Source organism: Etheostoma spectabile, chromosome 9 (genome assembly GCF_008692095.1).
Source record: "Etheostoma spectabile isolate EspeVRDwgs_2016 chromosome 9, UIUC_Espe_1.0, whole genome shotgun sequence".
Classification (NCBI taxonomy): Eukaryota; Metazoa; Chordata; class Actinopteri; order Perciformes; family Percidae; genus Etheostoma; species Etheostoma spectabile.
The window spans coordinates 19,793,272-19,807,431 of record NC_045741.1 but is presented as its reverse complement, the minus strand read 5'-3'; the positions used below and the strand labels follow the sequence as shown (position 1 = coordinate 19,807,431).

General features: G+C 40.1%; 1 protein-coding gene across 50 annotated transcripts in view; it reads right to left on the bottom strand.

The window, feature by feature from the left end:
* Positions 1-2,058: 2,058 nt before the first annotated feature.
* adgrl2a (adhesion G protein-coupled receptor L2a) overlaps positions 2,059-14,160 on the bottom strand; it is a 91,420-nt gene continuing 79,318 nt past the window's right edge. For 7 of the 50 annotated variants that reach the window (XM_032525448.1, XM_032525452.1, XM_032525449.1 and 4 more), the window contains 9 exons: positions 12,817-12,908; positions 11,496-11,540; positions 11,173-11,199; positions 10,226-10,394; positions 9,876-10,004; positions 9,056-9,152; positions 7,237-7,365; positions 6,517-6,534; positions 2,059-4,598 (listed from right to left, as the gene is read on the bottom strand). In XM_032525448.1, coding sequence (XP_032381339.1) covers positions 3,748-4,598; positions 6,517-6,534; positions 7,237-7,365; positions 9,056-9,152; positions 9,876-10,004; positions 10,226-10,394; positions 11,173-11,199; positions 11,496-11,540; positions 12,817-12,908 — 1,557 coding nt within the window. In that variant the 3' untranslated portion in view covers positions 2,059-3,747. Of the gene's footprint in view, positions 4,599-5,233; positions 5,287-6,417; positions 6,535-7,236; positions 7,366-9,055; positions 9,153-9,875; positions 10,005-10,225; positions 10,395-11,172; positions 11,200-11,495; positions 11,541-12,816; positions 12,909-14,160 lie in introns of those variants that run through there. The other 43 variants (XM_032525464.1, XM_032525465.1, XM_032525489.1 and 40 more) reach the window with 25 other exon arrangements.

Below are 14,160 nucleotides of genomic sequence, written 5' to 3'. Positions count from 1 at the left end.
CTATTGCAGCCACTATTGATAACCTCACAGAAATCCTCAAGGGTCTAAAATGGCACTTCTTAACTTCTCAACTTTCAACAAATACTTGGATATAGACTGCAACATATGGCCAAAGACATTTTGAATGAAACCAGAGTCTTACAAAATATACATTCATGTTTTGTTATTTAATGTAGGGATGTTGACTCAAAAAGTCAGAAAGTGGTGAAGATATGCACATAATTATTATTTAAGTTGATGAAGCTTGTCACAGTTGATCTTAAACAGATGATTAGTTCATTAAATGTTTGTTAATTCTCTGTGTGACCAAAACCCCAAGTACTTGTTGGAAAAAGTCTTGCTATTTTCTGTCTCCCTGAGAGGACACAGACATGTGGGAGACAATATACCCACATATGAAATCTTTCATCAAAAGGAAAATCTCTTTCATGCAATTGCATCATATCCTACAGAAACGCCTTAGATCATGAAAATTACCTCTGACTCGACATTCACAAATATCAGTGTTTGGTCACACATTAGTCTCATGCCTCAGTTTAATCAACAACACATCTGTCTTTAGCCGTTTCACCCCCATTCTGCTGACAGTATTCCCTACCTCAGTTTCCAGGGGCCGACTCGCTCCTCTGTGTGAGCAGCCGAGCTCTCAGCCCCTCGGCTCCTGGCCTACTTCTGAATCAATGTTTGACAAAGGGCGAGTCTCTCCCTGAGCAAAAGACGGGGAATTAGAAAGGCTCTTGCCTGGTGAGAAGGCCACACGCAAAGCTAGAGGGTGCAGAGTCCACATTCCCTGTCACAGACAAATAGCCAATCCAAGCTTCTACTTCCTGGCCCTTAATAATGAAAATAAACCTGCTTACCAGCCCGGTTTATCCACGTCTAAGGTCACGGTGTTAGGATAAACAAACTGCAGTTGGAGAGAGGGGTGAGGAAAGGGTTGGCAATTATTTGTTTGTCTATATTTGAGGAGAGTGACTACCTACGCATGGTGTAGAAATGTTTCTGCTGTTAATGTGAAATCCTGCACTGAGGAGTTGTCTTTTGTATTTCAGGTAGAACAGAAAATGCTGGTGAGAGTTAACTTTTGTGATCTGTACTCTTTAAAACAATGAACAAAGATGAACTCTGAAGTTAGAATAACTTTTGACAACGACACATTCTTTAAGTGTTTACTGCAGTGAAAATTTGAAAGTTTTTGTTTATTATGTACACAAAAGGCTATTTCTTTTCTGTAAATGAGCCCTCTCAGGTTATTTGTTAACATGATTTGGCTCTTTCTAATTATTATTGTTCCTATTTACAGTACAATGCATTTCTGTCAAACATTTTTTTTTTTATTTGTCATTATTTCAAATGGATTCTTTTTAAAAAAAGACATATATTCAGATAAACACATAAAGCAATGAATTTCTTTCTCATTGTTATGCACGTTATTATGTCTGCCATTTCAACAGTCAACAATCACCTCAACACTTGATTCCTAACTAACATTCAAGGGGTCTGTACAAGAGATCACAAGAAAAAGAACATAATTCTTCTCTGACAATATGTAGCCTCAGATAATTGCACAAAATGTCACATAATTGTGGAAAAAGTCAAAACAACACGCAGCCCACACAGCATTATGTGCACTGGCTCTGACATAAAGTGCATTTTTGCTAAGTTCTGAGTCATTTCCTTCAATGCCAAATGGTAAAAAGTGCAATTTCCAGCTACCCCGCTGAGAGCTGTCACTCTGCCTCATCTGATGTTATATTAAAATGCTTCGTAAATTAGCATAACCTGAGGCATAAATTGTACAGGAGCTGACTGTGGGCTTCAGCAGTAGCAGAAGACATTAATTAGAGCAAATATGTGTTGCACTCGGACATATTATGTGATATATATTGCTACAACCGCAGCCAAGTGTAACATTGATCCCTTGTTAGGTCCATGGGCATATTTCCACTCCCACGCGGCATTAAAGCCAACATCTTACAAGATGTCTGTAGTGCCGGGCTTTTTAATGGTGCCAGGACTATAGTGCTCATTCAATAATATACTAAGTGGACAATGCTGTGAACCAGTGTCATTTTCGATCCTTTATTAGTGTTACAACCACACAGAGGAACATTTACAATGCAATTTTCCTACCTGAGTATCTCATCTTTGAATCACATGGAAAGATTTGACTTCTCTAACACATACGGTGAAATGATTTTGCTCTCTACTCTGCAGCGATTGAAGAAAAAAGCAGAACAGAAAGCAAATAAATCCCCCAGAAAACAGATTCACCAATTTTACCTTTCAAGGTACTCGGGACTTACTTATAACCTGAGTCAAAAGTGTATTTTGCCCATAGCAAAACAATTAAACCTGTTTTCTCAAATATTACCAAAAACAAACCATTAAAAAGCAACTGGCATTTGACAAAAAATCTCACATTTATTTATTTGTTATACAAGTGTTGAACTTTACATCAGTCTTAAGTGATGAGCCCCTTGGTAACATGTTTACATAAAAACATGAGCTACAGTATGTATAGCAGTGCTGGAAAATATTCACACATTTCCCATTTATTTTTTGGAAAGGTTTTAATAAATAAAATGTCCAAACCCAAGCGGAAGAACTACATTTATGATAGAAACTTTATTGTCAAAAATCGGTTTCATTTCAGCTGCGCTTGCCCACCACTCGAAAGGATCTATTTCATTCAGAATTACATGAAAAAATGTGCAATGCATAAATCACTTTCTGGGTTTTTGCATTCCCATTATCCTAAGGTAATGCCACTTTGGGAAAATCAAATCAAATATCAATGGAACTCAAAAAACACTGTTCACAAAAAAAGTGATAATGCATCTTTGTAATTTGTTGAATCTTCCTTTCTTTTCCTAAGCCTTTATGTTGAATGATACTACCATGAATGAAGTGTTGGAACCATAAACACACTGTATCACATATGTGCAACTTCTACACAATAGTCTCTCAAACATTACATTTTGCAATCAAACGGTTTCTTCATTATTTACGATCTCCCATTATTTTTTATTTTACACTAGCAATACAACAAAATATATATTTTAGCCATTTTCTTGAAGACAGTTCAATGTACAGTTGAGAAAATATAAGGCCAGGGGCTTGATTGCTAGTGGTTTTACAATCCAAATTTCATGGTTGACGGAGAGCAACTCTGGGCAACCAGGACCTTATACTCCTTTTCCAACAGTCTGATCAGGAATATTTTACAAAGAGAGTCCACTTCCTGGTCCAGGGATGTTGTTTTGTTTACATTAAGAAAAACCAGGCTTCATGTTGGGGAGTGTATGTACAACCTTTTGACTGGGAAATTGCTGATATGATGTAGCCAGTAATGTTTTTTTTTGTTGTCTTTTTTAATTTCGTACCTTAAATTTTTCTCAGTTATTCAACAGCAGCAGCACATTTAAATACATAGTTGGCTTGTCTTTTAAAATTGAAGTTTTACTCTGCATTTAATGTACAGTCTCATTAAAACTTTGCACTGCCATTCGCTGTGCACCAAGTCTGTTTGTCTACAGGAAAGGAAGGAAGGAAGAGTGGCATGTCTGGGGAAAAGAAGATGGCAATGCAGCTGGAGGAGGAGCGTTTGTAAATGGCGAGGGTGCATGATGGGGCTTCTAGGCTCTCTTCAAAAATAAAACACTTCCTTTCCCTTCTTGAGCGTGTCCTCCAAGAGGTCAGGGCTGCAAAATAGCAGGAAGAGGTTTGGGGGTGATTTAAATACATTTAAAGGCTAGTCACTAACTGCATCTGTCCTTCCCGTACATCGCCTTCAGGGATGCAGCCATCTTTAGTTATAGGAATAATGTAGCCATCACTACCCCCTCGACCTATCTGGTAATAGGCTTGGAGCTGGTGGCCAGACCCTAAGTTAGGCATGCTCTTGTAGTAAACGTCCTCATTCTCGCTCCCCTTGCAGGGGGACAGGTCCTCCACCACGTCAGGGCTGCTCTCGGGGCATGGAGAGTCCCTAAGATTAGGCATACTAGTGTACAAGGAGTCTCTGTTTGGGGACTGCAGACTATCGTCGGGGTTGGTGGGTGTCAGCTGGCTGACAAAGGTTTCAACTCCCCCATCAGTCCTCACCTTCTTCTGTGGTGCGTACAGAAGCGAGTGAGTCCGCTGGGGGATGAGTGGCGCCTCCAGCTCCTGCTGATGGTGCAGCTCAAGACCCACTGTGTCGCCCACGTGCACCAAAGATGAAGCGTCGGCTACGATGGCGTCGTCTTCGCTGCTACTGCCAGCCACAACTGTCACCTTGGGCGGAGCCCGCTCCGTGTGGTGGTGATGGTGGTACTGCGGGGGCTGCTGGTGGTGGGGAGGATGATGTAAACTGTGGTGCTGCTGCTGCTGTTGCTGATGGTGGCTTTTGTTACAGGCACGCAGGTTGTTGTGTACTAGCTCGGAGATAATCATTTTCTCAAAGGCAGCATCGTCCAGACTGAGGCCGCAGTCTACGACCTGTACACTGTTGCTAAAGTCCCCATTGCGGAGCGAGTAGCTATTGTTAAAGTTACCATTCAGCGGTAGAGTATCCATTGCACTTGTATCCCTCACCACATTGTTCAGTGAGTGCCCTGGAAAGAGATGGGACATGTGAGGGGATTTTACATTAGTCAACACCAATAACCATAACATAAAGGAACAAAGGTTTAATGCTGTTTAGGATGCAGTTTCACAGAAGACTCAAGTCAAATTAAGCCATGCCGGAAATCCGTTAGTTAGGCACAATCCTCAACATACAATACATACATATGCATGCGTTATTTGCAATGAGAAATCATTTTACTTTCTTACAAATACATTTTGACTTTACCATTTAGAAATTGCTTTATAATAAGCAGAGCATTGTGCGTTTTTAGTCTGCCACAAAAGTGACAATGAATGCAATTGCAAAGGCAATGAAAAGGATCCCAAACAACATTAACAAACAAACTGGAACAGTAATCACCATCACAACACACCGGGCAAAAGTAGATGTCCACAAGTATGAAGCCACAAACGGGCAAGCTACAACACTTAGAGGTTTTCTAGCAACTAATAGATTGGATGTGCCGAGGGAAAGTAAAGGACAGAGATGGGAAAATATGACATAGACAGAGAGGGGAAGTAGTCATGTATCAACATGGGACAGCCATCTTTGTTCTCACTACAAGGGGAGCCCACAAGCAGCACTCCACCATCACCACACACAGCAGGTGAAAAGACTCACTTTAGACAACTCACATCATGTCTGTCTGCTCAGGCTATCTGGTCTAAGAGCAGCTGATGTACAAAAGAAAGTAAAATGATTTATTGTAACATGAAGAAGAATCACTCAAAAGAACAACAAAACGTAAAGTAAAAGTCTTAACTGCAACTTAGCAAGAGCAAGGGTTCAGCAAATAATACTAACAAGCATTAAATAGCTTTTACTTTTATAAATTACATGCCAACAGCTACTTCTTTGTAGATGTTTTTTTCATTTGTTTAGCTTGTGTTGGTACACTTTCTGTCTATTAGTTGGCAGCTTGTGTACCCAAAGCTGGCAAAGGTCAGAGCTTGCCCGCAGCCCAGCACTTGGCATCCGTCACAGTGACAGTTCCCAGTGAGACCCCGGCCACTAGCAGAACAGCTTAAGAATAACACAGCCGCTACAGAGGTCAGACGCAGTCATGTTAGGAATTTCTCAAAGCATGGAGGTCATGGAAAACAGCAGAGAAAAGGATAAATATTAGCTATGCCATGATTGAGAGAGAAGATAACGAAAAAATGTGCTTTGCTATGGCTAACATGCCTTCTCGTAGAACAACAGCTATAGAAAATGACGACAAATGTGATATTTTAGGGCAACATTTGTCTTTGTCAAAAAAATACAAAGGGAGGGATTGTTATTGTAGGAGGCATGTTAAAAGTGTAGTTTTACAGAGCCTATTGGCAATGAAAGAAAATGACAACAACGTTGAAAAAAAGAGAAATAAGGAAAAATTAACAGCTGCTGCCATGACATCCATGTGTTTGCACCTGTTAGGAGGTAATTTAGTGTCCAGACAGGTGTTTGTTTGGAAAGGTGTGAGGGGAATACTACTGGACACTGAGACTGCCGAATGCCACAGGAGGACAGACATTTTGGGAGAAAGTAAAAGACAGAAAAAAAGAAAGAAAGAAAAAGAAACTTCTTTAAAAAAAAATGCTCCTTTCTGCCAGAAAAAAAGCAACACATTTTTGATCGGTTAAAATCACAAATTAAGCAGAAGAGAGAGAAGCGGAGTAATGGGCATTTGCAATAAAGCTGTCAGATCTTGGAGGATTTCTTCAATTGACTAGAGAAATCTTGTATTTCTTTTCAGATTAGAGTAGAATTTGGGTGGATAATTTTGTGAACCACTTGCTCACTGAGTGTGTGTTAATGGCCTAAAGTAAACCAAGTGATTGTGTCAGGGTTTGGGTTGTTTTTAATAAGCATGCTGAAAAAAATTTACATTTGATAGGCAAAGTTAAGTTTTACTCCCATACTTGTCTCTCTGTAGGTCACTAGAGGGAAGCACAGGGGAAAAGCACAAAACATGACAAAAGATGCCATTTCAGTTTCAAAACAGAATAGCACACATAATCGCAGCAGTCATTACAGTGTGATATATGCTTAAATGCCATGTGCCATTGAGATATAGTGATTTTTAAAATGTGTTTATGGGTATCAGATATGACCAAATATATCTATACACAGAATACAAAGTAATGCAAAAGTTGCATTAAGTCGATTTGTATTAAGCAACATAGAGTTTGCTTGCACTTTAACATGTATTTAGGGGAAAGTTCCCTATAAAACAGAAAAAAAACAAACCACCTGACAAATTCAGGAGCATAAATCTTAATAAGCATGCAGTTTATACTACAGCTTTAGGTCTACACCACTGTTTACATTATCTCAAGGCAGAACATGTAGTATCTCTTTCCCATCTTAATCATTATGTCCCTTTCAGAGTTTGGATAAGCAAAATATGAGAACACAGAGGATGTGTCGAGATCAGCCACAAAACATGTGTGCACACAGTATGCACTGTATCAAGTATTTTTGGGAGACAATGATTCAGAAGGAAAGGCGATACTGCAGAACATTCTGATTTTCATTTGGCCTTCTGTATACTCAACTAAAGAGACAAAGAGGAAGAAAAAGAAAGGAGGCAAAGAGAGAAGAAAAGCCTGAATGCAGGTGAAAGTATTAAGTGAGCACACCTGGCGAGTTAAACACTGGAGCGGTGGGAGTGTTACATACGACTGTCTCGGCCAGTAAGGTGTTATAAGGGTTGTTAGTGCCTTGCGGTCGAAGGAGAGGATTTGTTAGTAGATAATTCCCGGTCATTCCTGGAGTGGCAAGACAGAAGAGGAGTTAAGTTTGGCGCAGACTGTGACTGAAAGTTTCATGGAGAACAAAAAAATGAAGAAATTTTGAGCAAGTTTGTCTTTTGCGGCATGTGGTGTCATCCAGGGTGTGTGCCAAAATCTGAAACTAGGGTGTTTTTTAAAGTTTAGAATGTGGATTAAAGTTTGAAAAGCAACTGGGGAGAAGCAAGAAAGCATCCACTTCTGCATGTGCCAAAAGATATTCAACTTTTTCTTCCTCACATTTAACAACTTTTGGGTCCTTTCTTTTCAAGTTTCAAGTTCATTTCTTATATGTGTTGTGGATCATTCATAGCCTATTCATTTTTTAAACCCATTTCAACCCATTGTGCTCATTACTGCATACAATTATAAGTAATATTTACTTATTATTTTGAGAAAATATCATTTTTCAAAAATAGCACAAACCTTGGGAAAACGTGTTACTGTTTGAACCAGGTCCAGATATAAAATCTCCCCCAAGACAAAGAGCAAAATCCTTCCAAGCTTTCATGTCAAAATCTTTATTTTGACTCAAACTTGGCCATTTTCTTCTAAGTCTAACATTACGTTCAGTTTTTCCCTCAGCTTGAGGTGTGTTTAAATGATCTGAGGTATTTTCACTGCCATTTATCACCTGTGTTAAATGCCATCTGTCATGTTGGGAGGTCTCCAGGGATGTTTTTAATGACAGGGAAGTGCTTCCAGGAGACAGAGCCCTCTTTTAGTGCACTGACTCTTCAGGGTAACTAGGCTACTACACCCCGGAGTGATCAATACCCAACCTTTACATTAAAATCTCCAGGAAAGGGTACTGTAGAAAGAAACAAGTCCTAAAGTACTTCTATATTGTTACAGCAGTTGTATCTGTGAATCAAAATTTGATTCAAACCTGTCGGTGTAATGTTTTAACTTGTGTGGAGTGTTAGCAAAAAAAGAAAGGAGAGGCAAAGAGCGGCAGTGACAGCAGTCAGAAGAGGGCAGAGGAGGGAGTAAAGCTAAACCACCTCGGTGTAAACCCTCTGTTCCCTCGCATGCTTGGAAAGCCATTTCAGAGGCAGCAGAAAGCCTAACAACACACTAAGCACTCCAGGTCAGTCAGAGTTGAACATCATCTTCTCATCATCATATTTGTGCTCAAGCTAAATAATAAATGACAGTTTTTTTCCTCCCTCCCTCCCTCCCTCCCTCATAAATCCCCCTGTAAAGTAACAGAGGTCACCTTACTTGCCAGGCAACAAATGGCCTCTCTTTGCGTGATAAGATTTTCCTGAAATAAAAACTTTTTTCCCCTCCCCGTTTTAAGTTTTGTCTCTGTTTCCCCTGAGCCTGGGTATGAACTTTGGGCAGCCAGCACTTAAATAAAAAACGCTCTTCTAGCCTTGCCCCATTTAAGACTGACGTTGGAAGCCAGAATGTCAGCGCATGGAGTATTTGAGGACGGATTTCTGTAATCCTTCATTGGCAGAACAGGAAGACTAGACTAAAGGCCCACATCTTTTTTTTTTTTTTTTAAACCGTACTTCTTGGTCTCTTCAAGCCAGGGCATTTATTCTGATTAGAATCCTCTACAGTGGTGTGAGATTGTTGGAACTTGAAGTACGTATTTTTAGCTGGATGATGAAATGTGTGCAAAGGTGTGCATGTGGAGAGAAATGAGGTGTGAACTGACCTTGGTTAAGGGTGGAGGTGCTGTTGATGTCACCTGAGATAAAGGAGGACTCAGATTGCTTTCTTACGGTGTCATTCCACATTCTCCTGATTCGACTCTGTCAGGTCAACAAGGGACAGTCATTAGGACTTTAAACAAGCCCGCTCACCTTTCAGATTAACTTTCATTTATTTTCTATGTACACACCACTCCTCAAATGCATACTCGTATGCAGTGAGGCAAAGGTAGCACTAATGCACACTTTCTTTGTGTGTGTCCTTAAAAACTACTTAATATAAGTCAACTTTTGAACGACTTCAGTTCCAGTGAAGAGTATCTTGAATAAGGCTGGGGGTTAAAGCATAATAATAATATTGTCTATTAAGGACTATTGGCCTTAAATAAGAAAAGGGATAGAGCAAATATCTCTGCTTTATTTTATTTTTTGCAATTTTGGCTTTACCCACAGTAAAATGTGCTTGCAATGCTCTTTAAAGAGTGCAGTACTATTTCCCATGCACATGACGTTAGTGAGAAAAAAAGATAAAAGCAAGTGCTAAAGGGGGCAGAACAGAAGAAAGGTACTCATGCAGTACAGTAGATTCTGCGTAAAATGTGGCCTAATGGTTGGGTCACTTGATTTGGCTCTGAAGCTAAAATGCATGAGATGCATTTTTCTTTGGTCATGCTAGTGATGAAAGTACTTTCTCATGAGCACTTGTTTAGCTGTTGGAGTTCATAACAATGTAAAGGAGCTGTATTTTGAGAGTGTGTGTGTAGAAGTGTTCCTCTGTGTTGTGACACTCAGGGAGTCTTTGACTGCATGAAGCTGTTGGTCTACCTGTGTACCAGAAGAGTAGCGTGCGCTGGTCCGTGTAGTCGAAGTCTTTGCAGAACCGTGTGAGCTCTCGGTTGGCAGCCCTCCACAGCAGTACGTGTGGCGGAAGCACTTGCTGTACTCTTTGCGGACCTGCGTGAGCAAACAGCTGAGTGTTTACCTACAGTATATTGTTGACTTTACATATGACTTAGCCAAGATCTCGAAGCCAGCAGTGTTTGTATTTTCATATCAGCATTCGGTGCTCTGTGAATTCTGCATTCCGCTGCAAAGGTCTGTTCAAATTCAGGAGCGTTTCACCTTGAAAAGAAACATCACTTGTCTTTCAGGACTGCGGCGGACAGGAAACTTACTTTCTTCTGGAGAAGACAGTGGAAGATGAAGATAAACATTCCTTGGAAGGTGTTGAATATGGTGAACAGGTATGCCATGACAATCGAGGCCTCATTGATGAAGAAGAGACCAAAGGACCACGTGAGACCCAGCAGACACAGCAGAGCAAATGCGCCTATGACCCAGGATCTGAAGGACGGCAACAAAACAAAAGAAACACAAGGAGTGGACGAATCCAACATTAGAGGTGTAAAGTGATCTGCTAGGATGATGAGTGGGATTTACAATTGCTAGAACAATGAAAAACTAGGAAAAATGCTGTAAACCAGGTGAGAGAAAAACAATAAAATGACAAACGACACTTATGCTGTCCTCACAACCCCTTTCCCCACTGTCACACACACACTCTCAGCCCAAACTCAAATGCAGTCCCTGCTGTCAAACAGACAAGAAATTAAGCTTGGTCTGGTTTTCTGTAAATAACGTTTATGTGTTAGAACATACAAAACATCATATTCAGAAGCACAGCTTGCTTAAAACTATTGTATACTGAATAGTTATCTAGTGAGTGTGTTATCAGAGCTGGAGAACTAGCCAGATGTGGTAAAGATTCAAGAAAAAAAAAAGAAATTTCCCGCCTCGTGTGTGAAGGTCCTATGGAGCCTGCACACACAAGAAGTGGACACAGTTCAGGGGTCAAAAACAACAGCAACAACAACAACAACATCGAGAGATGGTGGACTCGAAAGTGAACAGCCACAAGCGCAGTGGATGAGTAGCTTTGAAGCTGCAGTTTAGGAAAGGATGAACCAGTGGAAAAAGAAAAAGTAAGACAGAAGAGAAAGAATAAATTAGGAGAGAGAGAGAGAGAGAGAGAGAGAGAGAGAGAGAGAGAGAGAGAGAAGAGAGGGGGGGGGGTGAATCAACTACAAGCTGAATAGGAGACTTCTGGGCAACATGTCCTTACTTGATAAACCGTTTATTATCTTCATAGCTAGAGAGCATGATAAGCAGGAAGAGAGAAACACAATTAGATAAGAGCGCATCACAGCGTGGGTTAGTCGTCATTTGAGTAAGATATCTTCAACTTTGATCCAAAGGGAAATCACGAGAGGTAATGTCTAACAAGAACTGAGAGTTGTATGTTTTGCTGTTGATGATTCAATTACGACAGTCTGTGTAAAGCATTTGGTCAGAGCACCGTTTCTGTGGTTGGATTTGCATTTCTGCTATTGCATGCGTGGTGTTGTGTGGGTAAAATTATCTGAGGTATATATAGTAAAAGCTTACCCAGGCAAATCTGTATTATAGTAGCCATCACAAACGCGATAATTACTGGTGCGGATCGCAGAACAGAGAGAGGAAGAGAATAATAGGAGAAGAGAAAGGAGAAGGGTGTGTGTTAACTTTGCCTTCACATGCAACATGCAGGGACACTGGTTCTAAACTGACTTTCAGACCAAACGTTGGCACTAAAAACAACAAAGAAAAAGACCACAAGGAAACAGCTAGCAATACACAAAATATTTCTGCAGTATAAATAAGTCAAGACAAATAATTTCTAACATCCAAATACAAATGCAAACCATGCTGAGTGGAGCCACGTTCAGTAAATGTGTTTTGTTGTGGTTCCCTTGATAAGGGAGTAGTCTACCTCAAATAAACCCAGAAGGCTAAATAAGCCCCTTTTCTGACTGTTTGCTGTTTTACCACAGTGCTGTATTGTTGCACACGTTCTTTAAGGACAATCAAAAATAACAAACACTGCTCCAGCACACAGTGGTGGAATTTAAAATATATGATGGCGCAAACTGACATGGGCCTGTGCTACTGTGTGCAACTAAAACCATACAAGGCACTGACATTCAGCCTGCAGTATTGTTTTCACAGAAGTGCAAAAAACAAGCCAAAACAAGTGCTTCAGAAAAAAGTTTTCTTCCAAAAACAAATTTTCCTTCCCAAAGCAAAACACGTCATAAATGTTGAAGCGCCAAAGAAAGAAGGATCTTAAAGGAGATGGTGGTGTGGTTTTGTAGGGAAAGATTTTTTTTCTTTCATGGGATTAGATTCTGGGATTTAAAAAAAAAAAGGTTTGACATGTTTGAGCGGCAAATACACACATGGTAGTTGTTCCACTGTACCCCACACTTGCAGAGCTAACGTCAGTTAGGCTGCAGCCGTAGAGTGATGTGTGTGCATGTGTGTGGGTGTGTTTGTGTGTGTTAATGCCAGTGCAATTCTGTGGCTAGTGGCTTGGATCCCAACAACAAAGGACGAAGTCTGTGTCGTCATGAAATCTAAATCGTGCCAAAAAGTGTCATTGAACAGTTTATCATTTACATTACAAAGTAAAAATAATGAATCTCTCTTATAATTTCAAACTTAAAAAATAAAAACATGTTTTCTAATGTCCCTTGCTAGTCCAGTACTGAAATTAGGCTTGGATGTGGGGGTGGTGATGCATTTTCCCATGAAACATTATTATATTCAAAAACAATAGAATTACCTCAAGAGTAAAAGAGCCTTAGTTTTCCTGAAGGTAGCATAGCACCAGTGTTAAATTGCTGATAAGCAGCAGAATGTGGGGTTCAGCACATGACCCTTTACTTACTTGATATTCTCCAGTCGGCTAGAGTCTGGTTTCAGGGTGGTGGTGTGCTTCACCATTTTGTACATCGTGATGACCAGGAAGATGAGATTGAGCTGTCAAAACATAATGGCAGTGTTAATGCATGAAGATGTATGATGTAAGATATTGCAGACGAGAAAAAAACTGTTAATTTGTCTATAAGTATTAAAAGAGGAGAGCCTTCAAATCTCTGCATGTCCACAGACTAATCCAATAAACATCTATCGTTCCAGCCGGGCTCAGACGAGCCGACTGGCGCCAAATTTAGTGTCATTCTATATCAATAAGAGCATGGAAACGCATTAAAATCCATCACAGTAAAAAAAAAAAAAAGACAGAAAAGAAAGAAACAGCCACACAGCAGAAGTCTGGCAAAGTCAGAAGGAAAGAAAAGTAGCAGGGGAAATAAGAGACCCTTTTGTTGTACAAAACAACTGCATATCATTTTATGCACATAGTGAAATATTATAAGGTGTAACCAGCTACAAAAGGCTTGAGGGAACATGGTATATTTTGTTCGATTCTTGCATGTGGACAGATGAAAAGAGAGGGAGAGAGAGAGAGGAAAAGCGGAGTAGAGGAGAGGAAAAGGAGATGGCGTTTGCTTGCTTGTTTTAATGTATTAAATCTTAAGGGAGCCAGTGGCACATATCAGGTTGAGACAAGGATGCTATGTGTTGTGTTTCTGAGCGCATTTATTCATATCTTAAAAATCAATACTGTGATTTAGAGACACAAAGGCTGGATGGGCCAGCAAGGAGCCACTCCAAATAATTTACTTCAAAAACATTTATTCTTAGGCAAACTAGTCTCTGACACAGCATGAACATGCACTCAAAGCAGAGGAACCAGACTGTGTTTGTACTGCAAGCCAGGCATGTATAAATAATGTCAAGAAATATCTAAAAAAAACAGAAATTTAAATGTGTATCTCCAATCGTGCATATCAAAGGATCAGAAACACAACAAAACACAGCAGCTACGCCATCAGGGGCATGTGAGTAACACAAAAACGACATACAAATGAATATATTTGCAATAACCAAAGCTTTTTTTCTCCAGGTGAGCCTGTTATCTTGTTATATTTAGAGATGGAGATAAAAATGCAGATGCTATGCCAGTATGAGGGCATGAAATAAATAAATGACCTTTGCGAGCTGGACTCAGACCACGGCCATTCACTCTTGAACAGAAATTGTCTGTGTTTTGGTGCACGCTGCTATCAAAAGGGGGTCTGTGATCAATACATCACACCTCCACATGCAATCAACTCACGGAGCCGCTCACAATAACCCAGGCAGTAAAAGGAGAGGGATGAATGAGAGA